Below are 22,574 nucleotides of genomic sequence, written 5' to 3'. Positions count from 1 at the left end.
GAAGTTTTGCTAAGAGGCCCTGGTGCCACACCCGGTCGAAAGCCCCAGCAATGTCCAGTGCTACCACACAGCTGACTTTGGATTCATCCAGTGACTGGTGCCACTTAGTGGAGAGGTTTAACAACAGATCAGCAGCAGAGTAACCTTTCCTGAAGCCATATTGACGATCACAAAGTAGTGAGTGGTAGTCAAAAAACTGTCATTTGTCTTGAGATTATTGTCTCAAGGATCTTACCAGTGATTGACAGGAGTGACACTGGTCTGTAGTTGCTGATTTCTGCTCTGCTTTTCTTTTTGTGAACAGGGACTACATTTGCCTCTTTCCATAGAGAGGGCCATTTACACTGTACTAGGCAGTGCTGAAAGATGCGAGTTAGAGGTGCTGCTAGCTGGTCTGCATATCTTCTCAGCAATCTTGGGCTCAACTTGACTGGGCCCACAGCCTTTTCTTGGTTAAGTGATTTAAGAAGGAAATGCACCTCCTCCTGCCATATTGTCACCACTGACAGTTTTGACACAGTTCTTGCAGCTAGCCATTGGGGGTCTCTTGCTGGATCAGGAACTTGCATTTTGGTAGCAGTGTTCAGCAAAGAGGTCCGCCTTCTTTTGACTACTGTAGAGGTGGTCCCATCCTGTCGATTTAGAGGTGGAATGAGTTCATCAGGCAGATAACCTTGTCTGTCCTTGACCAGGGACCACCAGGTTTTGGAGCCTACCCTACCTGATGCTAGCTTTCTTTTAGTGTCCACCTCCCATTTAGCAATGGTCCACTTTTGAACGTCACCCATATGCCTACAGGCTTGCCTGTGCAAGTTCCTGTTATAGGTGGTAGGATGTCTCTTATACCTTCGCCATGCTTTGTACTTAGCAGTAGCAGCCTCTCTACAACGAAAGCCAAACCAAGGCTGATCTGTAGGCTTTGTCACATATTGCCGGTGAGGAATGTGTTCTTGTTGTAGATTAAGGATGTGTCCAGTGAAGGCTTTCACTTGGTTGTCAACATCCCCTTGGAGAAGAGCATTCCAATCGGTGGTGGCAAGCTCAGTGCAAAGGGCTGGCCAATTACCTCTTTCCAATAGCCAGGTTGTGCGTGTGGACTCCTCACCTCGTTCTGTTGGGATCTTAAGTGTCGTAAAAACAGCCTTGTGGTCAGACGATCCAATGTAACCAAGGGGTTGACAAGTGACTATGCCTTCTGCCAGATCACTCACTACTGGGTCAAGGGAGGAGCAGATTCATAAACACTTAATATAACGTACTTTTCACATGCCACCCTTATTTTAATCCACATAATCCTTGAATTTCTGATCATTCAACACAGTTGCTACTCCTCCTCTAGCTCTAGTTCTCTCAGATACACCTAACCTAATCCATTTTATATCTCCCCACTGAAATTCTCCTACCTCGTTAAGCGGATTTTTAAATGTTAAATACAGTAGAATGTGCATTGAAAAAATTTAGATATCTTTGTATTAGCCTGAAGGTAAGCTTTTATTGTGGCCTTCCATTTCATCATGCCCAGGAATTAACTTTAGTAGTGGTAAAATTCAGTAATTTATCACTGCTGTACTGTGCTAAGCTATATAATGAAAATAAAGTATTATACTGTAATACATTCACTGGAAATAAACATGTTTAGTGCACCATTTCCTGTAAGGGGATTTATCATCCATTTCTAATACCTTTGCAGTAATCTATGAGGGACTTTTAGGATTTATAAGGAACTAGAAATTTATGAAGTATTTGGTTTGGTGGAATTATAGTTTATTGTTGATGATGGATTATTATGTCCATCAGATATATCCTGGAGAACAGACGTCGAGCAGCTACAGCAGTAATCCTGGCACTCCAGTATCTGCCACCTCCCCGCCCCCCCTCACCTCTGGGGCAACTAGTGGGGCCCCCCAACAGTGGCCACAGCCTCATACACCCACCTCACCTCACTATGACCGTTCCCTCCCCATGGTAAGCCTCCACACTTAATTTATGTTTTGGCAACAGTTAAAGAAAATGGAGTCAGCTGATCTCATGCACTTTAAAAAAAATCACAAACCGAATGTGTAAGGACCACATTTACACCCCTTGATAAGTGTGTCTGGTAATAGCATCCTATGACACCAGCACTCGGCTTGCCAGCATCTCCACTGTTGACTTTTTTTTTTTTTATCTTGCATGACTGTAGTCTTCTTAGCTCTTAAGCATAAACCTGTTCTTCAGGTATTTGGTGCGTGGCATTGAAACAATAAGTACTACACGTGTTTCTTGAATTTTGGTTACCTCAGACTTGGAGTGTTGTGCACAGTAGCTGTTATTACAAGTCAGTTTTTTGTGTACCCTGCTAATATTGGCTAGACTTTATTTTTTATATTGTGCCATACAAGTTTTTTTTTTTATGTATTTTGCACAAGACGTAAGAAGACGGAGTAGACGCACCAAATTAGTACGCTGTAAATGTTCACATTGGTATATATCCGTGTTGCTTGAAGGGATTATGAGTGACTCATGCACTGCATCACATTTCCTCTTAGAAGATACAGTATCCTGTTCAAGTTTGTAGAATCTTTGGAATGGGAGAAAGTAGCACATTACACAAAAGTTGTAGTTTTGTCCAATATCTTAATTTTTCATCTTTCTATGACAACAATGCATGTTGTCTTGTCTACTGACATAGCATGAATAATTTTGATCAGTATATAAAGTCTGCACCACATTTTGCATGGACTAGTTCACTTTTTTCACCTAAGTTTGCATGGTTATTATACATTTTTCTTCTTTTCTTCTTTGTTGCACTGTAGCCACGTATGGCAGAGGAGAACTTAGAGTCAGCAATCGACTATCTTCGAGATATTGAGGTAAAGATGCACCCTCACTTCTGCTTTCATTTGTGAGAGATTGTAATGTAAGCAGGAATGGTTATTCTTATTCTGAGTTTTGTTTCATGTTACATATATAGATTCTCTTCAACAAAACTGAATTTCTTCACGTGTTTTATTATTAAAAATGCCCTCACTTTGAAGCTAGATAAATAAAACTGAATTTTGTTTTTTGACTTGATCCTCCTTAGCACAGATTATTGCACAAAAACCAAGTAGTACGTTGGAAAGAATTAATATGAAATTTGTAATGGCAAATGTTCTTTCTATGTTAAGAGTTAATAATTGATTAATGAATTTAAATAAATACCAGTACCTGATTGTTTTTCAACAGCAGTGATTGCAGTTCTAAAGGTGACTGACACAACATATATGAGGAGGATCTCAGAACATGAATCAAAATATATTGTTGCATTTCTTATCTAGTTTGAAAGTACAGGTTTTAAAAGTGTGATGATACGCTTATAGAGTACAGTACATTATTTTAATATTCAGTCCAGTGTATTTTCTTAGAACATATCTTGAAGAGATAATGTATTGGTTCCTGCTTGTTTTACAATACAGTACTGTGTGTTGTCTTTAAGAAGATTCCTGTTTCTGATGTACTGTATCACCATTCAAGGCTTCTTCATTGCATTTACAAATTTACTTTTATAACTTTCCAAGAATTTTATTATTTATTTATATAATTTTATAGAATGACTACCTACTTTTATTCTTTATTCTAAGCCCTAGTTAAGTGAAATTAAACTTTTTTATGGAAGTTTTATTTTTTGTTTAATTATGGATGTTTCTGTAAAATCACGTTCTTATCACAGGGATCGAGGATAGATGAAAGATTGGAAGATGCAGTCAATGTCCTACAGCGTCATGCAGAGACTACGGGAGGCATAACGGGTGCTGGTGCACACTTGGGACCCTCGTCACATGGGGGCTCTCTACCACCTTACCCTTCTGCACTTGATTCACATTTGGGTGCTCCACCTAATTCCACGTTTACTACCTTGGGATCCCATTCACAAGATCTGAAAGGTCTTGGAGTACCAGGTAGGATGGTTATTCCTCATGCTTATGATAAGAGTAAGGAAGTCCAGTTTTTTCCTAACGTCCACCTTTATGTTGTTTGTTATTTTTGGTAGATACTAAACTACCATATTAAATTATTAAATGTCTTAGAAGTCCTATAACCATGACTCAAGTCCTTTCATATATGCATGACTGATAATATTGCCATCGAAACAAAACTAGAGACGTGCAAAGCCATTAAGTTTTAGTACAAACATTTTATATAAGAAACATATTTTGACATGTTCATAATATACCAGGGCAGAAATTTGTCGTTAAAATATTGTTAGAGCCTAATACATTATAATCCCACTGAACCTTACTGATGGGTACCAGGACCTTTTTTGAATCTATCATTTTGTTTAGTATTCTGGTAAACAGAAAGTACATAAGGTTTATGGTATACAGTTTAACCCAACCTTTGTTGAGGTTAGGTTCCTAGAGGTCCTGCAAATTCAAAATCTGTGAATAACATATATCATATATATATATATATGACAGAAGCACAAACCCCTGAATTAAAAAAAAAAAAAATCTATGTTCATTCCCTGTTTACAGTACTATTCAGATTTGACTTTAATATGATAAGGTGTGCTGAGATTTATCCTCAGAGTGCATCTCTGATTTTAACATAGATGTCTGTAGGGAAAAATGCAGTTCACTTAGTGCAAACACTGCTTAACAGCCCCTTTTCTCTGTAACGTATCTTGGCTGCTAATAAGGTGATTACCATATATTGCTGATGCCAATTTTTATTTTTTTTTATATTATTGACCATTTCTAGGTCCAAATCCCTGATCTGAAACTTGTTCTCAGGGTCCAAAAATTTTCCACAAAAAAAAAAAAAAAATTATTCTCAAGTAATGATAAAAAATCTTTTTCCGAAGATACTGAAACTAAAAGTACAAAATTTGATGGAAAACTTGCAGAATTACGCTTCTGCAAAGTTAGCGATCTTGGCAATATTTATGCACCAGCAATTTCATCCACTTTGAATCCTATTTTAAACCAATTCCATCACTCCAGTTGACCCGACTCTTAGCTATTTGCTAGTATGCCTTCCATTCTATCGAATGAGCACAACAGACTGCCCATCTAACTACAGTGGACCCCCGCATAACGATTACCTCCGAATGCGACCAATTATGTAAGTGTATTTATGTAAGTGCGTTTGTACGTGTATGTTTGGGGGTCTGAAATGGACTAATCTACTTCACAATATTTCTTATGGGAACAAATTCGGTCAGTAATGGCACCTGAACATACTTCTGGAGTGAAAAAATATCGTTAACCGGGGGTCCACTGTATATCAGTTACCCAATATAGTGATCAGAAATTGGTAATTTGGCCAATTTCATACAAAATTAAAAAATTGCCAATTTAAAGATGGGGTATAGAATAAGCTGTGTAGATATTCCTGGCACTAAAACATTTCCTCTGTTCATTAGTTATGTTCCCTGGCCATTTTGAAATTTTATTCACACAAAAAAATAGAAGATTTACTGTTATGCAGACTACTGCATTATAGTAACAATTGTATATATAATGTCAGCACATTTATGAACATGTATTTGATTGATCAGTTGGGCACGTATTGGATGAGCGAAGTGAATAGTGTCCTGGAATATTGACAAAAATTGGATATTTTCGCTATTTTGAGTTCAATTTCAAGCTACTTCCAGTCCAGAAACCACTCAAAATCATCTCTGTTTCTGTAATATTTGTTCAATTCTGTTGAATGAAACCAAGAAACTGAGAATAGAACCATAAAAACCATCCAAAAATACACCTCAAAGTTCCTGGTGTAAGCCATACACACAGTCACAATTTTCTTCTTCCGATCATGCACTGCTTAGACCCTTAGACCCATTATCTCATCGCATAAACCCATTCTCTCATATCCAGGCCAAAATTTACCACTCGCCTATCTGAGTGAGCTGAGCTCGTCACTTTTACAGCATGAACTGCAAAAGGGTTAATGCTCAGAGATGATCTTGCATTAGCCATCCCTAAACCAAACATAGGCCTTTGATTTGTGCACTAGTGATATCAATAAAACACATTTGCAAATTATAGTACGTGTATATACGGGCAATTGGCACTCCTGTTATATTGTTGAGAAAGTGTTTTGCTGATAAAGGAACAGACCCAGTAGAATTGATGCAGTATAATGTTGTGTTTCAGGCTTAGGTGAAAGTGTTAAAGAAAAATTAGAAGTTAAAACAGAAGATTTATCCAGCTCACACCTACCAACAACCACAGTAGCGGGAACTATGCCAGCAGGAGCGAAGGGTGGCAAGCGCTCTCGCAGGTAGTGGTATTTTTATTTGTGCGTGTTGAGTTGGGTGCAGTTAGAGGCCATTATTCTAGAGCACCATAATTTTTTGTTTTCACTAATGAACTTCACAAGTTCTGTATCTTTTAAGCAAATGTTATTTGGTGTTCTTGCAGATTTAGGCCTTCATTGTGATAGTCCAACTCACATGCTTTTTGACTTGTGTCACACCAGTGTTTGAGAAGTGCCGGGCCTTTGCAAAGATGGGTGTGTTTTCCACCATTAACGTCGTATTTTGCAAGAGTAAATTTAGCATATAATTTATAAAACTATTATATATAAAGGTCATGGAGTATTTTTATGAGATAAACCATAATATTTTGTTACCAGCAATGAAATAGTTTGCTCTTTTAGTTTATCCCAGTCCTGCTTGCCTGACCCTTCAAAGCAGCTTGGCCCACCTCTGCTCAGACTTCTGGCTTCGGCTCAGCAGTGAGTCAAGTCTTCTGGTTTAGTATGAAAGTACCCATGATAAAGATAAACATAAATTAGCGAATTATGATCCTGGATGGTGGTGACGGGAGCAAGTAAATTCTGTATTCTTACAACTGGAAAAAACCTAATGTAAGATCACCACCAGTTTTGCAGTTGCTAAGTTAAATAAAACATAAGATGGTTTTCCACTGTCATTACTTGTTTCTTTCAAGATTTTTACCTGAAAGAGACTTTAGTAACTTGTGTTGTTGAATTTAAGGTATTTTTCTCAGTTCAAGTTTGAAATTTAAATTTTTTTTGACTCTTAAATAATGAGGATACTAATTGTGATATTGTTAACATTTTTAAAACTTGAAAATACTTGAGGCAATTTATACTGACGCTTCCTAGTTCTGGTTCCAGCACGGAGGATGAAGAATGTACAGACCCTGAGACTAAAGCACTAAGGGAGAAAGAACGACGCCAAGCTAACAATGCAAGAGAAAGGTAAGCCATTAGATTATTGTTCTTTATTATAGAGAGTGATTTAGAATTTAGTTTTTTTCTGTGTGTGAGTGTTTATGTATGTATGTATTTTTATTTTAACTAAATGGCTTTTTCTTACCATTGCTCATTCAGTTGCTGTTTTTCCAAAAGTGTGCTGACATCACAGTTAGATTACTCTCCAACTGCAGCATCCCCAGCTCCCCTTCAGATGGCAGGCAATGCCCTTTCTACCTTCAGGACTCGAGTCTGACTAACTGGTTTTTCTGAATCCCTTCATAAAAGTTACCTTGCTTGCACTCCAACACATACATACATATATATAATAAAGTGTGAGCAAGAAAACTTTTACGAAGGGATTCAGGGAAACCAGTTAGCCAGGTTTGAGCCCTGGAAGTAGGATAGGGAGTGCCTGCACTCTGAAGGAGGGTTGGGAGAATGGTTCAGTCGGAGGGTAATCTGATTGTAATGTTAGCGTATTTCTAGAAAGACGGTGATTAAATGAACATACATACATGCATACGTACATATATTCACACATGTATACATACATACATACAATAATGCTGATAAAACACAGTTGAACTATATTGTTTTGAACAATCTTTGTAAAAAAAAAGTTATGCCTTTGGCTTAGTGTCTGTATGCTGTAAAGTAACATTTCCACATTAAATTTCTATATTTATTAGCAATATGTATACAATGGATATAAAGTATAAATAAAACTCTTTGTATTACAGTGTAATTCTTAAGTTCAGAATAATATAAGTCTACTGTGTATAATGTTGGACGGATAAAACAAGAACATGTATTTAGCTGAAAAAATATTTAATGAAAAATGTGTTTAATCCTCTTTTTTTTTTTTTTTCTCTTGTAACACTTACCTATCTTCCCTGAGTGAGTTTCCACAGCCCATTAAAGGTTAATGATGATGATGTTGCTTACATATTTGGAAAGAATACAGTTCATTCTCTCTAAAGTATAATAACCTCTGGGTTTTATGGCTAGTTATATAAGAGTATCTGTTGACCAGATTTTGTAGTGTGAAGTTGTGTTAACAATTAGAACATTAGTTGACAACATATAAGTTCTTGGGGGTCTGCCATGGATACTGCTTCTTCTTATTCATATCACATATTTAATAGGGAGGAGAAGAGATAAGTTGTCAGTATAAATCTATGATGCATGTTGAGAGTCACATCATATTATTAAACTAGGAAAACAATAGGGCCAACATGAACATGAAAGTAATGGTGCTTAGCCTTGGTGATCGATAAAGGACTGTGAACATTAAGGAAATTATGAGAGCTCAAGAAATAGCCAAAAGTATAATCTAGAGACTTGCACTATCAGTTTCTTAAATGTATATTAATTAATAAAATAAATTTATAAAATTCATGCATTGGCCTGATTTGGTAAATCCTCAGCCCTGTCTGTTCATGGACCAGTGGACATGTAGCTGAATGGCATGGCCATCATACATAAACTAATAGGACATAAGCTAAGTAATTTAACTCGTGGAAAACTGATATAAGCCCAAGAATACCAGAAGGCAAAGAAGCCTGGCTTAGGGCCAGGCTGTGGAGTAGGAAAACTCTTGAAACCCTTTAGAGGTAAAAATGGTATGAATGAGGAACTGCTACCTTTAATTTGTTGTAACAGCAAGGCCTTGAGTCCCACTTGGGAAAATATATCTACAGGTGTATTTGATAGATTTGTACCCTACAGAAAAAATAGTTGATGCACATCCTTGCAGCACACCTTACATGTTTAGTGCTAGATTTCATGATTAATACAAAGAAACTTAGAGCCCAGTACAAAGCTGCCAACAAGACCTCCTTGTCAATACATGCAGTTTGCTTAGAAGATTCTGTCAACTAGCAAAATACACAAGCACAGTTGTCAGTGGGATGCAAATAAAAACCAATGCACCCATCAAACCTATAAGCTTCAGTAATTTGCAACGTCACTACATCCTTAGAAATTGGAATTTAAGTTTCGTACTGTATGTGCATCTTAGAGAATCTGGGAAGTAATTCTTGAAATATAGATTACACTACTATAATGACAATGGGTGGACTGACTAGACACTGTAGTCCTACTTGCTTTCCAACATAATGCAGAAAACCTATAACTTGTAAATGGGTTAATATGTCATATTTTTAAAATTAAACACAAAATTGTTTAAATAATTGGCCTGCAGGCATCGTAACTTATTTCTTGTACTCGAAGGATGCCATCCTCGTAATGAAAGGTTATGCTAAACTTTACTGAAAATATTAATTATACCTAGCTATGCATTATTTCATAAGAAATTCACTAACAACTGCCAGCAGCATTTAAGTAATCTAATTAATCATTGTAAGTAGTTTCTACCATTAGCTTCAAGTTGTTAGTGATTTTTTTTTTCAACAAGTCGGCTGTCTCCCACCGAGGCAGGGAGACCCAAAAGGAAAGAAAATCCCCAAAAAGAAAATACTTTCATCATCATTCAACACTTTCACCTCACTCATACATAGTCACTGTCTTTGTAGAGGTGCTCAGATATGACAATTCAGAAATCCCTCCAAACTATTGATATCCCAAGCCCCTTCTTTAAAGTGCAGGCGTTGTACTTCCCATTTCCAGGACTCAAGTCCGGCTAACCGGATTTCCTTTTATTACATTTAACGTGTCACAATTTCCCTAAATCCCTTCACTAAATATTACCCTGCTCACTCTCCAACAGCTCATCAGGTCCCAAAAACTCCGATCTAACACACTCACACATGCTTGCTGGAAGTCGAGGCTCCTCGCCCACAAAACCTCCTTAACCCCCCTCCCTCCAACCTTTTTGAGGACGACCCCTACCCCCTCCTTCCTTTCCCTACAGATTTATACGCTCTCCAAGTCATTCTACTTTGATCCATTCTCTCTAAATCAGCAAACCACCTCAACAACCCCTCTTCAGCCCTCTGACTAATACTTCAGTAACTCCACACCACCTAATTTCCACACTCTGAATTCTCTGCATAATATTTACACCACCACATTGCCCTTAGACAGGACATCTCCACTGCCTCCAGCCACCTCCTCGCTGCAGCATTTACAACCCAAGCTTCACACCCATATAAGAGTGATGGTACCACTATACTTTCATACATTCCCTTCTTTGCTGAGGTATCTCCACAGATACCTCAGCACACCACTCATGGTTTTTCCTTCATCAATTCTATGGTTAACCTCATCCTTCATAAACCCATCTGCTGACAAGTCAACTCCCAAATATCTGAATCCTACATACCCTAACTTGAGCCTCCATATCCTCATAAAAACTCTTTACAGCATTTAGTAACTTACTACCTATTCCATACACTTGCAACATCTGTCACATTGCTCCTCTATCCACTGTATCATATGCCTTTTCTAAATCCATAAATGTTAGTGATTTTTTTTTTTTTTCGACAAGTCGGCCGTCTCCCACCGAGGCAGGGTGACCCAAAAAAGAAAGAAAATCCCCAAAAAGAAAATGCTTTCATCATCATTCAACACTTTCACCACACTCACACATAATCACTGTTTTTGCAGAGGTGCTCAGAATACAACAGCTTAGAAGCATATACGTATAAAGATACACAACATATCCCTCCAAACTGCCAATATCCCAAACTCCTCCTTTAAAGTGCAGGCATTGTACTTCCCATTTCCAGGACTCAAGTCCGACTATATGAAATTAACCGGTTTCCCTGAGTCCCTTCACTAAATATTACCCTGCTCACACTCCAACAGATCGTCAGGTCCCAAGTACCATTCGTCTCCATTCACTCCTATCTAACACGCTCACGCACGCTTGCTGGAAGTCCAAGCCCCTTGCCCACAAAACCTCCTTCAACCCCCTCTCTCCAACCCTTTCGAGGACAACCCCTAACTCGCCTTCCTTCCTCTATAGATTTATATGCTTTCCATGTTATTTACTTTGATCCATTCTCTCTAAATGACCAAACCACCTCAACAACCCCTCTTCTGCCCTCTGACTAATACTTTTATTAACTCCACACCTTTTCCTAATTTCCACACTCTGAATTTTCTGCATAATATTTACACCACACATTGCCCTTAGACAGGACATCTCCATATACTCTACTTTTCGTATAACACTTCAGCTTTGTAAAAGCCTTTCATAAGCTAACTTTTTCTCTTTTATCACACCCTTTACTTCATCATTCCACCAATCACTCCTCTTTCCACCTGCTCCACTCTCCTATAACCACAAACTTCTGCCCCACATTCTAATACTGCATTTTTAAAACTATTCCAACCCTCTTCAACCCTCCCACTACTCATCTTTGCACTAGCCCACCTTTCTGCCAACAGTCGCTTATATCTCCCCTGAACTTCCTCCTCCCTTAGTTTATACACTTTCACCTCCCTCTTACTTGTTGTTGCCACCTTCCTCTTTTCCCATCTACCTCTTACTCTAACTGTAGCTACAACTAAATAATGATCCGATATATCAGTTGCCCCTCTATTAACATGTACATCCTGGAGCCTACCCATCAACCTTTTATCCACCAATACATAATCTAACAAACTACTTTCATTACGTGCTACATCATACCTTGTATATTTATTTATCCTCTTTTTCATAAAATATGTATTACTTATTACCAAATCTCTTTCTACACATAGCTCAATTAAAGGCTCCCCATTTACATGTTAGTGATTTTGTCATGAATTATAGAAGACAGCTGCCTCTATTTTAATAGTATACTGAAAGTGTGATGGCTTAAGCTGAATAATAAGAGTTACCCAGTCCCTAGTGAGGTAACATTAGAACAGCTTGTTCCTTCATATAAACAACACCCTGCCAGTCACCACTATAGGAGACACACACGACCTGTATTTACTGTAAGATGTGTAGTATATCAATCATATTTATAAAACTAAAGAGAAAGAGTCTTAACACTGGTTCAGTGCTGCAAACATTGGTGGTTTGAGGAAAAGAGTCGCTAGTGGGTAAGAGATGGGAGGAACTTAACCCTGTAGTGGTAATGTGATGAATTGGATGTAAATGTGATGAACTGGACTCCAGCTGGTTAGCAAGAGTATATAAGAAATAGCAAATGTAAATTTACTAAGCTGGGAAGACAAAACCATAACAGAGTTAAGTGGTGAAGATTGAGATACTTATACAACATATGGGAATCTTTATTAAGGAAACGTTTCGCCATACAGTGGCTTCGTCAGTCCAATACAAAGTAGAAAGGTGTAAGGAGAGGAGGAGTAGGAGGTAATCAGTTCCTCAGCCTGGAATTGATGTGTTCAGTCCATCATTCTTGTAAAAAGTACAGCATAGGGCCAGAGAAGTGGCTTATATACTGTAGTCAGGTGAGTGGAAGCAGGAGGGGGAGGAGGCTGGATCACAGTGGAACCATCCACTAGTGTAAGTAAGTCTTCATCCAAAGGTTGGACAAGTGTTGAAGAATTCCTTGTATCAAGATCCCAGGATGTTGCAATTCTGACAGATGTGATAAATGGTTTTGAAAATTGACAAGTTGAAGATTGAGACACTTATGCAACATATGGGAATCTTTATTGAAGAAACGTTTTGCCACACAATGGCTTCATCAGTCCAATACAAAGTAGAAAGGTGTAAGGAGAGGAGGAGTATGAGTTAATCAGTCCCTCAGCCTGGAATTGATGTGTTCAGTTCATCACTCTTGTCCAACCTTTGGATGAAGACCTTACGCTAGTGGGTGGTTCCACTGTGATCCCATCTCCTCCTGCTTCCACTCACCTGACTACAGTATATAAGCCACTTCTCTGGCATTATTCTGTACTTTCTACAAGAGTGATGGACTGGACACATCGATTCCAAGTTGAGAGACTGATTACCTCATACTCCTCCTCTCCTTACACCTTTCTACTTTGTATTGGACTGATGAAGCCACTGTGGCGAAACGTTTCTTCAATAAAGATTCCCATATGTTGCATAAGTGTCTCAATCTTCAACTTCTCAGTTTTCAAAACCATTTATCACTCATATAGAGTTGAGTGGTAGGGAAGATTATTTGTATGTTTTTAGGGTATGTTTCATACGCTGTATTCCCGTTATGTTTTATCAAAATAATTTCTTAGAAATATAGTAGACCCCTCACAGAATTTAATTTTAAATAACCAAATTAAACCAGGCCCTTCCCTGTAGAGAAAAGTCCTGCTTGTTCAACAGCCTCTCATGCCAGGATGCCATGACCAATAGAAACGTGTAGCTTGGCACACTTTTTTTTTTTTTTTTTTTACACATCAATTTTACAGGCTAAGAGCTGTTATCCTACCTCAGCTCATTTCAAAGCCCAGCCCTATCTGAAGTACACTACCATCTCCTGGGATGCGAACCAGAACAGTTGACTAACACCCAGGTACCCACTTATTGCTAGATGAACAAGAGCAGCAGGTGTAAGGAAACAGGCCCAACATTTCCACTTGTTTTTTTTTTATCAAACCACGTATGCTCATTATGTGAGCTTCAGTGTGCTACCAACCCAGCCAATCTTACTATCATTCTCTATGATAACATTACCATAAGAATACTTTAACCTTGACAATTGTTCAGAGAAAAACGAATTCCATTGCAAGTCCGAGATCGCTGTAGGGAAATCTAATAGGATAAAAATCATTCTCTAGAGACCAAAGTGTGCTTAAAATGTAGTTTGCACTTTTTTTTTTCTTTACTAAAAGGCATGACTATGCTGGTTCTTTCCAGATGAAAGGAACTGTGAAATATATGCATTATAAACTGGATGATTGCATTTTGGCAAACTTGTGGCAGCCTTGTTGAACTGTGTGGCACATCTTGTGGCATGTTGTTGATGGAAGACTAAGCTACCTGGTGATTGCCTGAGCCCTCAGTACATCATGATAGAATTGCAATTTATAAATCCACATTTTCTGGTCAAATTACAAAAAACAGGAACCTGTTACATGTACAGCAAGGTAGCATATAGTAAAGATAAATGTATTTGGTACTGTAACAACCAATAACTATATAAATGAAAAGAATTGTGGAGAAGGTTAGCAAGGGCTTTTAGTTCTACATGTATTTCTAGAGTCATCACCCCTGTGTCCCAGTCCATGATCAGGTGGCATTGTTGAAGGCTTGTGCAATCAGGCTGTTGGTCCTAGCTGTATGCTCCAACATATGCACCATAACCTGGCTGATCATGAACTAACTTGAATACAGCTAGGGGTCTGTTGGTAATATCTCTTATTATATTTTTTTTATTAACACATAAGCCATTTCCCACCGAGGCAAGGTGACCCAAAAAAAAGGAGAAACACTTTCATCATCACTGACTCCATCACTGTCTTGCCAGAGGCGTGCTGACACTACAGATAACAAAAACCGCAACATATCTACGCCCCCTCCTTCAAAGCACAGGCACTGTACTTCCCACCTCCAGGACTTAAATCTGGCTACTGGGTTTCCATGAGTCCCTTCATAAATGTTACTTTGCTCACACTTCAACAGCACATCAAGTCAAAAGCCATTTACCTCCACTCTCTCCTATCTAACATGCTCATGCATGCCTGCTGGAAGTCTAAATCCTACTCATACAAAACCTCCTTTATCCCCCTCTCTCCAACCATTCCTAGGACAACCTCTACCCTGCCTTCCTTCCACTACAGCTTTATACACCCTTCAAGTCATTATATTTTGTTCCATTTCTAAATGTCCAAACCATCTCAACAACCCCCTCCTCAGCCCTCTGGAATACTTTTAGAAACCAAGGACCACCTCCTAATCTCCAAGCTATGGATTTTCTGCATAATATTCACACCACACATTGCCCTCAGACCCAACATCTCCACTGCCTCCAGCCTTCTCCTTGTTACAACATTCACCACCTATTCTTCACACCCTTATACATATATAAGAGGAAGGTTTTCAAAAATTTTGGCTTGTTTACATTTATTTGAATTTTCTTTAGCTTTATTCCCAGAAAATATCTGAGACCTTGCAGATTTCACTGTTTAATATTGTCTGTACAATGTTTATTTATGATATGTACATAACAGGCCGATAATATCTTTTTTAGTTGATAAGTAAATAGGGGATCAGCCACACCACAAGTAGCAGAGCTTATGGTGGGCCTGAGTACCTTCTCATTCATGGGTAAAGCATACCATACCCCCGGCTGGGATTGAACCCGCGGTCATAGAGTCTCAAAACTCCAGCCCGTCGCGTTAGCCACTAGTGGCTAACGCGACGGGCTGGAGTTTTGAGACTCTATGACCGCGGGTTCAATCCCGGCCGGGGGTATGGTTTGTTTGCAATCGTGTCATTACGATTTCTTGAGTCATGGGTAAAGCATGATAGTATTAACCCCTGATCCATAAAATACCATGGGTCGTAAACAATATAATTCTTATAGACAATTCAAATTGACATCCCAAATGTGTTTTTCATGCATGGAGAGACTAAACTTTATCAACTCAAAAAATTTCTGAGATATTCCTAATACTTCTCAACTTTAAGGAAGCTATTGATATCATGCCCATGCGCTATACTCCATGCTTAGATTTGTGTAACTTTGTCAAAAAATTCCCCTTACAATACTATATTCCATAAAGATCTTTGAAGATAGTCTAGACAGTGTCACTACAGGCACTAAAGAAAACATTTAGCCCATTGGTGGAAGTAAAACAGTTTCTTAAAAACTGTAGATCAATAGCACTGATATTACACATCTAAATTCTCGAAACTGTTAAGAAGTAAGATTGCTAAATACAGTGTGGATCTAAACATTTACACATCACAAAGCAACATGGGTTGAGAGCAGGTTTCTCCTGCTTCATAATTGCTGGACAATTATAATATTGTCTTCTAATGCATCAAGACAAACAAAATGCCAATGTAATATATCAACATTACAAAAGTCTGAAAATTGTGATCTTAGTGTAAAAGCACACAATACATACAAAAGGAATAAATAGAAAAATAAGCAGATAAAATGTTAATTTTCTAAAAAATCAAACCTAAACAAAGCAAAATCAGAAGCTGCCAAAGTGTAGAGCTGTTTCTCAAAGCACAGTACTTGCCCTAGTCATCTTTCATTCTCATATTCAGCATAGACACACAAATCATAGTGCTATCATTCTTTGCAGATTTCAGTCACACAAATCATAGCACTATTATTATTTGCAGATTTCAGTTATTTTGTTATGGAAAGATTTAAGAAATAAAGCTCAGAACAGATAATAAAACACACTTAAACTGCTTGATAAAGTGGAGCAAGTATGTAAAGGACAAGGAGTAATAATGGCAAAAGTTATTAAGTTCATAGATCACTACAGTTTTACAATCAGTGCCTGCAAGAAAAATGATAAGATGGATAACAAGAGCCTTCAAAACAAAGAGATGCCAAAGCACTTGTTTTCACTTGCTGAAATATTTTTACATGCAAGCACGCATAATATCAGATAAGGAGAATGCAGAGAAAGAGCTGGTGGCATCAATGCTTTTATATGGGTGTGAGGATTGCTCTTTGACTAAGATCTTGTTTTTGAGATCAGTATATGCTGTGAATATATTATGCAGAGAGAGGAGAGATTGTGGAGATGGTTTAGTTATTTAGAAAGGGTGGAGCAAGATAGTTTGACCAAGAGGGTATATAAATTTGGGCAGCTTGTAAGGTGTGGGGAACTTCTCAGAAAGGATTAGAAAGAGGGATGTAAAAGTGTTTGAAATGATAGAGGCTTGAACATCTGTCAGTCTTGCTTGGACATGGTATGTTTGATTGAGTGGAGACAAATGGTGTTTGAAATTTGCTTTGCTGTTTGAGTATGAACAAGGTGCAATATGTAAAGGGATTCATAGAATCCAGTTAGCCATTTTTGCATTTCAGAAGTGGGAAGCACAGTTCTGTGCATTGAAGATGGGTGAGGATATTGCAGTTTGGTGGATTATTTGCAATGCAGTGTCTGTGAACTTCTGGAAAGAGAGCTAGAGAAATAGTGATGGTGACTGTCAATGTGTTTGGGTCACCTTACCTTTGTGGGATTTGGTTGATGTGGTTAAAAAGAAAATACTTGCATGTAGTGGCAATAGTTTTCTGAAATGCTACTAATTGTGGAAGGTATCATGAAATATTGAGTGATTTTCAGTATTCTTACAGTACTTTTATATCCTTACTGGATGAGTGCCTCCCTGACAATAGATAGAGTAATGGTAATGATGAATTTTATAAGCAAACATTTTATAATCCACAATTTTTAATGGGAAGGCATATAGCATTACCAGTCTTCCACTTTCAGTACTATACATTTGTTAAAGAATACACAAATGGGACATCACTGAGCAATAGATACATTTATGGGGTTTGTCTAGACAAAAAATTTGTGCTCTCATAACATTCATTATTTTGTCTGGTCTAGTTACAGTTCAACTTTTTTAGTTTACTTGTATATATTCATTTCATTTTATACATAATGGTTGCTTAGCCTAATGTACAAGTTCTAATTAATTTTTATCTTTTGCAATTTTGGGGAATAGTGATCACCTGTAACTGTTAGGTAGTGAATTCAGAGACAGATGTTCATAATTTGCTACACACACACACACACACACACACACACACACACACACACACACACACACACACACACACACACACACACAGACACACACACACACACACACACACACACACACACACACACACACACACACACACACACACACACACACACACACACACACACACACACACACACACACACACACACACACACACACACACACACACACACACACACACACACACACACACACACACACACACACACACACACACACACACACACACACACACACACACACACACACACACACACACACACACACACACACACACACACACACACACACACACACACACACACACACACACACACACACACACACACACACACACACACACACACACACACACACACACACACACACACACACACACACACACACACACACACACACACACATATTCATTCATTCATTCATTAGTAATGAATCAAACCTTTGTTTTCAAGTATAACCTTGGAAATAAATGGTATCAAATACCGACACAGTGGAAATATAAACACATATGCAGTATAATGTGATCCTTTATTGACAACGTTTCACCCACACAGTGGGCTTTTTCAAGTCACACACAGATCTACCTGGGGTGGAAGGTACGGGAGTATTTATAGTCATGTTCAGAATGTTGAGGTCAGGTGGAGAATGCTGCATCTGATGATCTACCGGGTGGAGTTATAGAGTCTAACCTTGTTTTTCATGAAGGTAACGCCATGTAGATCAAGTATGATTTATTTAGGTACATTACAGTTGCTTCACCAGTATAGTAATCACTTCAACAATATTATACATATTTTTTCATCTAATACCTTCATCATTACTAGAATATTGGAAAATGTGACTTGAGTGCTTAGGGAAGGTTCTGCGTGTGTCACTGTGAGTGCTGCTTGACTGATAATTCTTCTTGGAAAAATTCCTTTTCAGGAAGTGAAGAACATATAATATTGACACTAAAAGAATTACTGTCATTAAGGTAATGCATATTTTTTTTGATACCTTTGTCCCCAATATGGACTGTCATTATAATTTCTCTTTATTTAAAAGTAAATATTTGGCCAGCTAGAGACTTAATTTTTCCATTCATCACTTTATAATTTGGACATTCTGTGCATTTCTTTTAATTTAAAATTATGATTTCATCTTGTAGTTCTTTTTCCTTTGTTTTGAATTCTTTATTTGCTTTTGCTTGTATTTACATTTCCCCTTCATATTGGGTGTAGCCATAATTTACTTTATTTACATACATAACCTGGTGTGTATTTATATTAATACTGTATAAGTTTCACTTCCAGATTTATAGTTATGTAAGTCTGTTAAAATTTCAGTACTGAATTTTTGTCAAGAGTAAGATTGGAAACCGTAAATGTGCTCATTAATTGTAACTACCAAATAACCTAGATATGAAGGGGCTACTATCTTACATACGCAGATGGTCTGTAACTAAATACACCCTTAAACCTTTGCGTGCTTCATGATTTCGTGAAGTGCATTCAAGCACTTCACATCTGAAATCCCTTGGTTATCAATGATGATGACATTTACGGTTTTGCCTTTCAGAGTACGAGTTCGTGATATAAATGAAGCATTTAAGGAATTAGGTCGTATGTGTATGATCCATTGTAAGAATGATAAGGCGCAGACCAAGCTAAACATTTTGCACATGGCAGTGGAGGTGATCACCACTCTGGAGCAGCAGGTTAGAGGTAAGCCTCCCATGCTGACCCTACCCCTGGGGGCTACACTGCCCTTACCAACCCTCACCCCTCCTCCCAGTCCACTACCACATCCATCATATCACAGCTTCACTTGAACAGTGAGCATTTGTTTTTACAAATAGACAGCAAGAAAGATCAAAAGTGGTTGTGGTGTGGCATGGGTGGATGGATATGAGTGTTGGGTAGGGTAGATATATTCCCAGCTTGGGGTTCTTACCCACCCACTAACTAATAGCACTAACACACCATCACCTGTTCTTTCATCCACCAGGATCAGAATCCGTGACATAAACGACGCTCTCAAGGAACTGGGGAGGATGTGCATGACACATCTGAAAACTGACAAGCCCCAGACTAAGCTGGGCATTCTCAACATGGCAGTTGATGTTATAATGTCGCTCGAACAGCAAGTCAGAGGTACACACTTGTTACTAATAGACTGAGTGCAGTCATTGGTGTCTCATGTTATGCCTTCATTAAATCACATAGTTATCAGCTCAGCTGTGTGAAATATCTTTTGGAACTATTTAGTCGGTTAAATTTTATTTGGTTTCCTCTTGAGTTTTATCCTAGGAATTTTCAAGGGCACATCTCTCTGGTTTTCTAGGTGGTTGAGGAGCCTTGTGAGTAAAGGATCTTTTTCCACTAAAATCTACTATACCTGTTTTTCATATTCATTCATTTTGGGATTTTTATTGCACATTGTATTTTGACTGAATGCATCACTGAGTTAAGGGCTTTTAATTTATTTGCTTGTTTTACAATGGGCAGTTTTTGCTCAGAGGCAGTGGTCATAGTAAGTCAAATTTAACCCACAAGTTAAGCTAACCCTTCCAAACCTTCGACGTTGTGTTTGGATTGGTTTGCAATGGCAAAACTTTATGCCTTAAAGGATATTAACTTGGCAAACCACTTCATAAATAAATGTGGATGCTCTGTATACATCCATAAATAATAATATGGAAATCATTTTGCTAATATAAAATTAAAACTTAACAACAGCCCATTGTTATTTTGTATTCAAAATGTAGTAAACTTCCTTGACATTACTGCCTTAATTATGAACTTACTAGATTTTATTCACTCTTGACTTATCTATCTCCTTATTGAATTTATTTATGTAGTATACTTAGTTATTTTATTATTTTTACTTCCTGTTAGATTTTGTCTATACAGTATACAATATATATATATATATATATATATATATATATATATATATATATATATATATATATATATATATATATATATATATATATATATATATATATATATATATATATATATAAATTATACGTATATATATAAATATATATATATAAATATATATATATAAATATATATATATATATATATATATATATATATATATATATATATATATATATATATATATATATATATAAATTATATATATATATATAAATTATATATATATATATATATATATATATATATATATATATATATATAAATTATATATATGTAAATATATATATATATATATATATATATATATATATATATATATATATATATAAATTATATATATGTAAATATATATATATATATATATATATATATATATATATATATATATAAATATTATATATATATATATATATATATATTATATATAATTTATATATATATATATATATATATATATATAAATTTTATATAATATATATATATATATATATATATATATATATATATATATTTATATATATTTATATATAATATTATATATATATATATATATATATATATATATTTCAACAAGTCGGCCGTCTCCCACCGAGGCAGGGTGACCCAAAAAAGAAAGAAAATCCCCAAAAAGAAAATACTTTCATCATCATTCAACACTTTCACCACACGCACATTATCACTGTTTTTGCAGAGGTGCTCAGAATACAACAGTCTAGAAGCATACACATATAAAGATACACAACATATCCCTCCAAACTGCCAATATCCCAAACCCCTCCTTTAAAGTGCAGGCATTGTACTTCCCATTTCCAGGACTCAAGTCCGACTATATGAAAATAACCGGTTTCCCTGAATCCCTTCACTAAATATTACCCTGCTCACACTCCAACAGATCGTCAGGTCCCAAGTATCATTCGTCTCCATTCACTCCTATCTAACACGCTCACGCACGCTTGCTGGAAGTCCAAGCCCCTTACCCACAAAACCTCCTTTACCCCCTCTTTCCAACCCTTTCGAGGACGACCCCTACCCCTCTTTCCTTCCCCTATAGATTTATATGCTTTCCATGTCATTCTACTTTGATCCATTCTCTCTAAATGACCAAACCACCTCAACAACCCCTCTTCTACCCTCTGACTAATGCTTTTATTAACTCCACACCTTCTCCTAATTTCCACACTCCGAATTTTCTGCATAATATTTACACCACACATTGCCCTTAGACAGGACATCTCCACTGCCTCCAACCGTCTCCTCGCTGCTGCATTTACCACCCAAGCTTCACATCCATATAAGAGTGTTGGTACTACTATACTTTCATACATTCCCTTCTTTGCCTCCATAGATAACGTTTTTTGACTCCACATATACCTCAACGCACCACTCACCTTTTTTCCCTCATCAATTCTATGATTAACCTCATCCTTCATAAATCCATCCGCCGACACGTCAACTCCCAAGTATCTGAAAAACATTCACTTCTTCCATACTCCTCCTCCCCAATTTGATATCCAATTTTTCTTTATCTAAATCATTTGATACCCTCATCACCTTACTCTTTTCTATGTTCACTTTCAACTTTCTACCTTTACACACATTCTCAAACTCATCCACTAACCTTTGTAATTTTTCTTTAGAATCTCCCATAAGCACAGTATCATCAGCAAAAAGTAACTGTGTCAATTCCCATTTTGAATTTGATTCCCCATAATTTAATCCCACCCCTCTCCCGAACACCCTAGCATTTACTTCTTTTACAACCCCATCTATAAATATATTAAACAACCATGGTGACATTACACATCCCTGTCTAAGACCTACTTTTACCGGGAAGTATT

At 37.2% G+C, this 22,574-nt stretch overlaps 1 protein-coding gene across 16 annotated transcripts in view; it reads left to right on the top strand.

Annotated features, from left to right (window-relative positions):
• The window catches only part of LOC128696411 (transcription factor daughterless), a 717,926-nt gene that overhangs the window by 614,770 nt on the left and 80,582 nt on the right, over positions 1-22,574 (top strand). For 5 of the 16 annotated variants that reach the window (XM_070092285.1, XM_070092272.1, XM_070092274.1 and 2 more), the window contains exons 5-11: positions 1,798-1,965; positions 2,796-2,852; positions 3,692-3,920; positions 6,123-6,249; positions 6,628-6,705; positions 7,099-7,194; positions 19,793-19,938. In XM_070092285.1, coding sequence (XP_069948386.1) covers positions 1,798-1,965; positions 2,796-2,852; positions 3,692-3,920; positions 6,123-6,249; positions 6,628-6,705; positions 7,099-7,194; positions 19,793-19,938 — 901 coding nt within the window. Of the gene's footprint in view, positions 1-1,797; positions 1,966-2,795; positions 2,853-3,691; positions 3,921-6,122; positions 6,250-6,627; positions 6,706-7,098; positions 7,195-19,363; positions 19,510-19,792; positions 19,939-22,574 lie in introns of all 16 variants that reach the window. The other 11 variants (XM_070092278.1, XM_070092280.1, XM_070092276.1 and 8 more) reach the window with 10 other exon arrangements.

This window comes from Cherax quadricarinatus, chromosome 39 (genome assembly GCF_038502225.1).
Source record: "Cherax quadricarinatus isolate ZL_2023a chromosome 39, ASM3850222v1, whole genome shotgun sequence".
In the NCBI taxonomy this organism is placed as follows: Eukaryota; Metazoa; Arthropoda; class Malacostraca; order Decapoda; family Parastacidae; genus Cherax; species Cherax quadricarinatus.
This window is presented reverse-complemented; position numbering and strand designations above follow the sequence as displayed.